The sequence below is a fragment of the Gekko japonicus genome, unplaced genomic scaffold, assembly GCF_001447785.1.
Source record: "Gekko japonicus isolate JY-2015 unplaced genomic scaffold, Gekko_japonicus_V1.1 scaffold8559, whole genome shotgun sequence".
Lineage (NCBI taxonomy): Eukaryota > Metazoa > Chordata > Lepidosauria > Squamata > Gekkonidae > Gekko > Gekko japonicus.
Genome location: NW_015210858.1, coordinates 1 through 9,576, shown reverse-complemented (window position 1 = coordinate 9,576; position 9,576 = coordinate 1). Strand labels below are relative to the sequence as shown.

Genomic DNA, 9,576 nt, shown 5'->3' with positions numbered 1-9,576 from the left:
ACTTACAAAAAATAGAAGGACATTTCACAGGACATATTCAGTAGTTACATTTATTTTATCGTGAACGGATCAACTTCAAAAAGGTTAACTTGCTACAGCTCCAAGCCAAGGTAAGAGAGAGAAAAGAAGAAAAGAGGTCCCATACAGATGAAACAGAAGGCAAACAAGGACGAAAGAGGCTCAACATCTGACCAATGAGAGGGCAGGGCCAACTGCCAAGTGTATCCCAGTGAGAGAATTCTATTAACCCTTTCCCTCCCAGATCCTCTTGCATGCAGAGTTATAATATCCAACAGAGACAACGCTGGAATGATCTATGTACATGGATACAGTGTTTGTCAGTAGTTGAGCTCTGGATCCCTAACTCGCCTCATCCTCAGGTTTGGAAACAACTTTATAAAGGGAAGAAGAAGAAGAAGAAGAAGAAGAGATTGGATTTATACCCCGCCCTTCACTTGGAGTCTCAGAGTGGCTTACAAACTCCTTTCCCTTCCCCTCCCCACAACAGACACCCTGTGAGGTGGGTGGGGCTGAGAGAGCTCTGACACAAATTGCTCTTTCAGGAACAGCTGTGCCAGAGCTTGTGACTGACCCAAGGTCACATCAGCAGGTGCAAGTGGAAGAGTGGGGAATCAAACCCGGTTCTCCCAGATTAGAGTCCATGCATTTAACCACTACACCAAACTGGCTCTTTGGAGAAGATAAGGACAGAAAATATGCCATACACACAAGTATACACAAGTATAGCCAGTCTAATAATATATCACTACTAAAAGCCATCCTACCCTTCCTGCAAGGAGCTCAGGGTGGCATACATAATTTGCTCCACCTTCGTTTTATCCTTACAACAACCCTGTGCGGTAGGTTAGGCTAATAGAGACTGACTATACCGAAATAACAAAGAACACATCATGGCAGATTGTTTGTTTTAACCTTGGTCGCCCAAGAACTAATCTGACATGTTTGTCTTCAGACTTCACTGATAACAACAACAAAACAACAATAATAATGATCACCACCACAGGAATGATAAAAGGGTTGGAACACTTTCCCTATGAAGAAAAGTTAAAGCACTTGGGGCTCTTTAGCTTGGAGAAACGATGGCTGAGGGGTGACATTATCGAGGTTTATAAGATTATGCATGGGACAGAGCAGGTAGAGATGGAAGTACTTTTCTCCCTTTCTCACAATACAAGAACTCGTGGGCACTCCATGAAATTGCTGAGCAGTTGGGTTAGAACGGATAAAAGGAAGTACTTCTTCATCCAAAGAGTAATTAAGACATGAAATTCACTGCCGGTTGCGGCTACAACCATGGACAGCTTCAAGAGGGAATTGGATAAGCGTATGGAGCAGAGGTCCATCAGTGGCTATTAGCCACAAGGTATAGATAGGAACTCTCAGTCTGGCGCAAGTGATGCTCTGTATTCTTGGTGCTTGATGAGGGGGGAAACAGTGGGAGGGCTTCTAGTGTCCTGGCCCCACTGCTGGACCTCCTGATGGCACCTGGTATTTTTGACCACTGTATGACAGAGTGTTGGACTGGATGGGCCACTGGCTTGATCCAACATTGGCTTCTCTTATGTTCTTATGTAATGAATATCCTGCTTCTCCATGAATAGGGAAACCAACTCATACAAAAACAAATTAAAGGAATATTGCATTAGTCAGCACTTTAGAACAGGTTCAACTTAAGAACTGAAGAACAAGTTCAGAGAATCAACAAACGACGAGTGATCCAGAGATGGTAGCAGAAGGCAAAGAAGTCCATTTAATATCCGGATCCCTTTCCCCCAAAGAGTTTCACCAGTGCCCGTTTCACATCCTTGTTCCTCAAGCTATATATCAGAGGGTTGAGCATGGGAGTCACAGCTCCATAGAGAAGAGAGACCATCTTGTCCCCGTCAGAGGTATATTTGGACTTTGGTTGCAAGTACATGGCCATGGCTGAACCATAGAAGATGCCAACAACAGCTAGGTGAGAGCTACAGGTAGAGAGAGCCTTGCTCCATCCTTGGTTGGAACGGATTCGCCAAACAGCCAGTCCAATGCGCGAATACGTCACCAAGATGAAAGTGAACGGTACAATGAGGACCAGTACACTGCTGATAAAAGATACAATATCACTGAAGTGGGTGTCTCCACAGATCAGCTTGCCAACTGTTTGGGCCTCACAAGTGAAGTGGTTGATGACATTAGAGCCACAGAACCGTTTAGGGCCTGTGACCGTTGGGATGAGAGTCAGGATAAAGCCAGTGCCCCAAGTTCCAATGGCCATTTGGACACAAACTCTCCAGCTCATGATCACTGTGTAGTGTAGGGGGCTGCATATGGCCACAAAGCGGTCATATGCCATGACAGCAAGGAGAACACACTCTGTGGTACCTAGGTACAGGCTTATGTGTATCTGGGCCATGCAGGCCAGGAAGGAAATGGTTGTTCTCTCTGTGGTGAAAGTAACCAAGACCTGTGGGAGGCTGCTGCTGGTGTAGCAAATGTCTAGGAAGGAGAGGTTGCTGAGGAAAAAGTACATGGGCGTATGCAGATGGGAGTCAGTAATGATCAATATAACCATCAGGCCATTCCCCAGCAAGCCGATGAGGTAGACTGCCAGAACAATCCAGAAGAAGATAGCCTGAGCCACAGGATGGTTTGAAAGACCAAGCAAAATGAACTCAGTTACCACCGTCTCACTGCTGTTCTTCATCATCTGCTTCACATCTTCTTTCCTGGGCAAGGAGTTGTGTGAGGAGACTGCGTTAACGTCTAGGCTGTCAATTGGAGAAAATGGGTAGTTGAAGATTAAAAAGAACACTCACTAGTTAATAGTCATGAGCCTAAGTCAGAGGAAGAAGAAAGCCATAAAAGAAAAGAAAAAAACAACAGAGTTTTCCTGTTCCTGTTTAGGTTTTCACATTTTATTAAAATTAAAAGTTGGACTTCTCTTGGTTGTAGGCATGCCTGAACACATGGAATGGAGGATTTCATCGAATCCATATTGGATTTCTGCTGCAAAGTTTAAATTAAAGTTTCTTTTTTACCCTCTGTATCATAAATTTTCTGTATTCTTGCAGGGCAACAATTCTGTCTCCTTGCAGGCAAGGCGGGATATAAATCGAAAGTAATAAATAAAATAAATAAATATTAAAATAGACTTGACTTTGACTTTAAATTTTTTTGTAAACCTGAACAGTTGCTTCTCACTTACATGCTTAGTTGCAGTCTGACTGTTCCCTGGAAGGCCAGATAATGAAAATGAAGCTCAAATACTTTGGCCACCCAATGAGAAGGGAGCACTCCCTGGAGAAGACCCTGATGCTGGGAAAGATTGAAGGTCAAAGAAGACGGGGACGGCAAAGGATGAGATGGTTGGACAGTGTCATCGATGCAACGAACATGAAACCGAGCAAACTTCAGAGGACAGCGGAAGACAGGAGAGCCTGGCGGGATCTAGTCCATGAGGTCGCGAAGAGTCGGACTCGACTGTGCAACTGAACAACAACAACTGTGGCTGAGGCACTGCAGTAATGTGGATGCTTTACCACAGGATGTCTCCATAGTTAACCCGCATCAGGGTGTGCTGTGTGGATGCTATGCCCCATAACACTTTCAGTTGGTTCAATTAGAGGCAGCACCATCTCACTCCAAGCCGCCAGTGTGACCATGGCCTAACTCTCAGTAACATAGACAATGATGACAGAGTTTATGGAGTGATAATCATTTGTATGTTATAGAAAGTGACATGAAGTCACAGCTGACCTACACCAACCACATAGTGTTTTCAAGGCACAAAACAAACAGAGGTGGTTTGCAATTACCTGCCTCCATGCAACAACTCAGGGCTTTGTTGGTGGTCTCCCAGCCAAGTTCTACCTAGGGCTGACCCTGCTTAGCTTCTGAGATCTGATGAGATCCAGGCAGTTTGAGCTATCCAGGTCAGGGCGATTATTGTCATAAAGAGAGCCAGTTTGGTGTAGTGGTTAAGTGCGCGGACTCTAATCTGGGAGAACTGGGTTTGATTCCCCACTCCTCCACTTGCACCTGGCTGGATGACCTTGGGCAAGCCATAGTTCTGATAAGAGCTGTTCTTGAAAAAGAGCAGTTTCTGTCAAGAGCTCTCTCAGCCCCACCTCCCTCACAGGGTGTCTGTTGTGGGGAGGGGAAGGGAAAGGAGTTTGTAAGCCGCTCTGAGACTCCTTCAGGTAGTGAAGGGCGGGGTATAAATCCAATCTCTTCTTCTCTTCTAAACCACTGTGATATGGGCTTGGTGATGACTGATACACAAACATCTATACATACATAATGCACAACCGAACTTTTCAAGTTCATGTTTAGTTGAGCCCATTGTACAAGGAGAGAATGTGCTCTTCCTAAGAAGACTGAGTAGAGGAAAATGCAATTCCTCTTTCAAACCATTAATCACTCACGTATGCAGCCTTGTTTTGGGACCTCATGATTTGATGTGCAGGACTAGCACGGACTGGAGGGAAGCTCAGTTAAGCAGAAGTCCAGTGGCAACTTATTAACTAACAACTTTTCTTCCAGAATAAGCTTTGGGGGAGTCAGAAGAACTCACTTTATCAGACGCATGGCTGGTACATCCATAGGAGATACATATTTATGCTATAAGCTACAAGCGGCAGAAGGATGGGAGTAGACACATCTTAGACAGGGAGCAAGTTGGAAACAGTAACCAAGCAAAGAGAAATCAATCTGTTCAGGGTGAGTGAAGAACCCTTCTAATTGTTGAAGACGGGCAGAGCAAGATTAACATAAAATCGGATGATATCAAGCAAGGCACAGTGTGAAACATGATGAGCACCAACAAATTAGCATCTGGAAGGGCAGGTACTATCACAATTTGGCCCTTCACAGATGCTACTTATTTCTGCTTTTTTATGCTTTATCCTGTCTCTTCCTTGATTTCATCTGATTTCGTGTGAATCCTACTCTGTCCAGCTCCAACATTTTTCACCCATTCTGAATAGATTGATCTCTCTTTGGTTATCAGTTCATGCCAGCTGAGGTATTAGAACCTTCCTCCTAGAGTGAGAACACCCAACCCAAGCTTTTGTTCAAGGCTACGGGAGAGATGAATGAATCTAAATTAGCACTCTTGGGTCAGATTCTCCCTTTGCATTTCCTTTTATAGGAGAGTAGTAGATCGACAACAGTACATTCGGGAAGATTAAAACGTCCCCCCCACACACACATTTCCCCAGATATGGTAATTTTTAATGTGAGATCTTTGGGCATCTACTATTTTGCATTGCAACTGTCCTGTTTACAGAGAGCCAAAGGTCACTGTTGACACATGATAGCATACATAGGAGAGGAGCAAATGCATAAGCCCAAGACTGTATAGCTGATATTATTAGGTCTTGCATTAATATTGCCATGAATATCTATGGGAATCTCAGGACATACGCCACTGAACTAATTTTTGACTCCCTCCTTCTAACCAGTATTATTTTCAGCACCCTTCAGAAGTAAAACCAGCATATCGCTCACAGGCTGCCTTTCATGCACTTATCTCCTGCGCATTGTTCCTGTGTCTGGATGAAAACTACTGGATTTCAGCAAGAAGCACAAAGATTGCTCTGGGAGCCGGCTGCAGCTGTTAGTTAAGCAAAACAATTGCTGAGATGACTAGGGCTCTGCAAGAAAAATCCTGCAACTACAAAAAAAAGAGTTGCTATAATGTAATATACCACTTACTGCTAATGCAGCACAACCAAAGGATATGTGAAATGAGAAATCCCTAGGCAGACCTCCGGTCAATTTTATTAGCAATAATAAATAAATAGTAAAAAAGCAGTGGAAGGCCCAGATTTTGGGCCAAGTCTGTATCCTTGGTAGAGAGGGGTTCATTCTTCTCCACTATGCAATATGTCTGAAAGAGAACACTCCCTCCAACACAACTGGATGGGCATGAAAGGTAGCTCTCATAGAAGCACATAACAGCTAAAAGCTGTCCCCTCACATCTCCTTTTAGCTACTGAGGAAATGTAAACCCTTCTCTTTAAAAGGTAATCTTTAAACTCTTGATTTTAAAAGGACATCAGTACTTGGTATGGTAGGAGCTGCGGTGGCTCAAGTGGTTAAGACGCTGAACTGCAGGCTGTGGAAGGTCAGTAGTTCAGCAGTTTGAGACCCGGGTGCCGCATGATGGAGTGAGCTCCCTTCTCTAGTTCCAGCTCCTGCCAACGTGGCAGTTCGAAAGCAAGAAATTGCAAGTAGATAAATAGGTACCACTTCGGTGGGAAGGTAACAGCATTCCGTGCGCCTTGGTGTTTAGTCATGCTGGTCACATGACCACAGAAACGTCTTCGGACAGCGCTGGCTCTTTGGCTTTGAAACAGAGATGAGCACCGCAACCCTAGAGTCCGATTCGACTGGCTTTCGAGCAAGGGAACCTTTACCATTACCTTTACTTGGTATGGTGATTAATCTTAATATTGTACCTCACTGTTTATAGCACTTGCTGTCTAATCCCACACAGAACGACTCCACATTGAGCCTATCGACTGCCGTGGATTTAGGCCGGAGTAACTCTGCAAAGAACAGCAAAGCTCCACGTTTCCAAGTCCACTGAAGTCAATGGGCTTGGAAGAGTAACTGTGTTTTAGGATGGCACTGGTATAATGCCATTCTGAGCAGAGTTACACCTTGCTAAGCCACTGAATTCAGTAGACCAGTTCTGTTCTCGCTGTATGCAAGAAACGGGGAAGAAATTATTTGGCCTAGTGAAAGATTATACACTGAGTCTTGGGAAAATCAAATCCTTGCTTTCAAGAAATGTGTGAAAGTTCTGGCTCACTTTAGTTCAGTTATACAAGCCCAGAGAGTATGCTTTGCCCAGTCCACCACCCCCAGCATCTCTACATTTCTAACCACCCCACCCTATGTAAAATTTCTAACAGTTCCTCATTACTGTAGATCATTTATGCTTGTCTGAACACTGCTCCTTCAGCTGTACTATATGGCAGATGTTGTGATCTGCCTTATTCGTACAGGCTTTGCCACTGTGACCTGAAAAGGGTTGACTCCTTGCCCGCCATGATACTGGCCCCAGGTAACCGCGTGAGCTTCATGGCAAAGTGGAGATTTGAACCTAGGTATCCCACCTTTGGTGGGAAGGTAACAGCATTCCGTGCGCCTCGGCATCTAGTCATGCCAGCCACATGACCACGGAAACACCTTTGGACAGCGCTGGCTCTTCGGCTTGGAAATGGAGATGAGCACCGTATCCCTAGAGTCGGATTCGACTGGCTTTCGAGCAAGGGAAGCCTTTACCTATCCCAGATCGTAATCCAACACTCTCAGAGAGGGACCATTGCTCAGTGGTAGAGCCTCTGCTTGGCACACAGAAGGTCTTAGGCTCAACCCCTGGCATCTCCAGTTAAAAGGATGAGGTTGTAGTGATGTGAAAAACCTCTCCCTGAGATCCACCACTCAGAGAAGATAGACCAATAGTCTGATTCAGTATAAGGCAGAGTCATGGGAAGCAGATAGGGACTGAACGTCTGAATTTGGATTCCACAAAGATCTCCTTCACCCTAGGAGTAAGTATAAACACTCACCTGTGTTGGAGGAAGTAGAATGGTTTGAACCAATTGAAGCTTGTCACCGGGTAGAGAAACTTGAATCTAATTTTTCCCCCTAGATGCTATGTTCCATTTTTACTTCAGAACCACATCGGAAAAGAAGAATGTCCTCAGGGTGAAAAAACGAGGGAGTGGGGGAATGCAAGCCCCCTCCACAGAACTGAGTTTGGCTGGAAGATTTTAAGAGAAGAACTCATCTTCAAGCTATTTCAGAATCATCAGTCTCAGTGTGTGGCGGTGAAAACCTCTTAGTTGCTTCCTAGTGATCCATATTTCTGTTTAAAGGAACTCTTCAGTTCAGGGAATTGTGAGTGTCTGGCTGCGTCCCATCGGAGTGTCCTCGAGCTCCAGGGACCAGATGAACCTAATAGGAAAATGGTGGCAACAGAGACAAAACCCACAGCACACAAGAGAACACGACTGATATATTGAAGCATTTTCAGGCCACTTTTCTCTCTGGAGGGATTCACGATAGCGTAGGGAAAAGGGGGGAAATGTCCAAGTCTAATGTGAACTAGTTCATGTCCTGTTTCTCACAAGCTAACAGGCAAAAGGTCTTTAGCTGGACCTCTGTCCCCATCCCTGGGCTAAATGGCTGCAGGAAGAGGGGGAAAATTAGACTAGCTATACCTTGGTCGATGTTCGCTTGCCACCAGAATAACTTCCCTCATTTCTCTCCTGTGTTCCTAGGCACAGATTAGATTTCAGCAATGTGGTGCAGTGGCTAGATTGTTGGACTAGGGTTTGGGAGACGCAGGTTCGAATCCCCATTCTGACATGGAAGCTCACTAGGTGATGCGGAGCCAGTCCCATACTCTCAGCTTTGCCTACCTCACAGGGCTTTGCTGAGGATGAAACGGAGGGGAGGAGAATGATGTAAACCACTTTGGGTCCCCAGAAGAAAAGTAGGATATAAATAAAATAAGTGAAATAAATAAACTCTCCACTGTACTGTCATCTGTGTATGTTGATGTATCAGAGTGGAAAGTGGATCTCGATCATTCGTGTTCTCTAAAGCCACCTGTAGCCATATAGCCCCCACCAGCTCAAACACCTTCCCCAGGAATGGAATATTAGCCACTGGGAGGTAGTTGTTTAGGTCACTTGGGTCCAGGATATCTTCTTCAGGAGGGGTCTCACATACACCTCTTACCAAGTGGCCAGAACTACATCCTTCCAAAGAGAGGCATTTATTAACTTCTAGATCCATAGAGGCTTAATGTGTAAATACAGGGAGTTGAACCTTTCATGTTGTTGTTGTTCAGTCGCACAGTCGAGTCCGACTCTTTGCGACCCCATGGACCAGATCACGCCAGGCCTTCCTGTCTTCTGCCGTCTTCTGAAGTTTGCTCAATTTCATGTTCGTTGCATCGATGACACTGTCTAACCATCTCATCCTTTGCCATCCCCGTCTTCTTTGACCTACAATCTTTCCCAGCATCAGGGTCTTCTCCAGGGAGTGCTCCCTTCTCCTTTGGTGGCCAAAGTATTTGAGCTTCAGTTTCATTATCTGGCCTTCCAGGGAACAGTCAGGGTTGATTTCTTTTAGGATTGATTGATTTGATCTTCTTGCAGTCCAAGGGACTCTCAAGAGTCTTCTCCAGCACCATAGTTCAAAAGAATCTATTCTTTGGCACTTTCAAAAGCATCTATTCTTTGGCATTCAGCCTTCCTTATGGTCCAACTTTGGCTTTGACCATACGGACTTTTGTTGGCAGGGTGATGTCTCTACTTTTTATTATGCTGTCTAGGTTAGTCCTAGCTTTCCTCCCATGGAGCAGGTGTCTTCTAATTTCATGACTGCAGTCACTGTCTGCAGTAATCTTGGATACCAGGAACGTGAAGTCTGTCACTTCCATGACATGGAAGTAAATAACATCACCTAGTCCAACACCTTCAACAACATTCTTTCCTCCCTCCCTCCCCCCCTGCCTCCCATCTTCTGTCCTCTCCCACTAATACTTTCTCC

The 9,576-nt window shown here is 45.0% G+C and overlaps 1 protein-coding gene across 1 annotated transcript; it reads right to left on the bottom strand.

Annotated features, from left to right (window-relative positions):
- Positions 1-1,771: 1,771 nt before the first annotated feature.
- On the bottom strand, positions 1,772-2,707 carry LOC107125114 (olfactory receptor 13H1-like). The gene has a single exon (XM_015428572.1). The coding sequence runs from the start codon at positions 2,705-2,707 to the stop codon at positions 1,772-1,774; it is 936 nt and encodes a 311-aa protein (XP_015284058.1).
- Between the last annotated feature and the right edge of the window lie 6,869 nt (positions 2,708-9,576).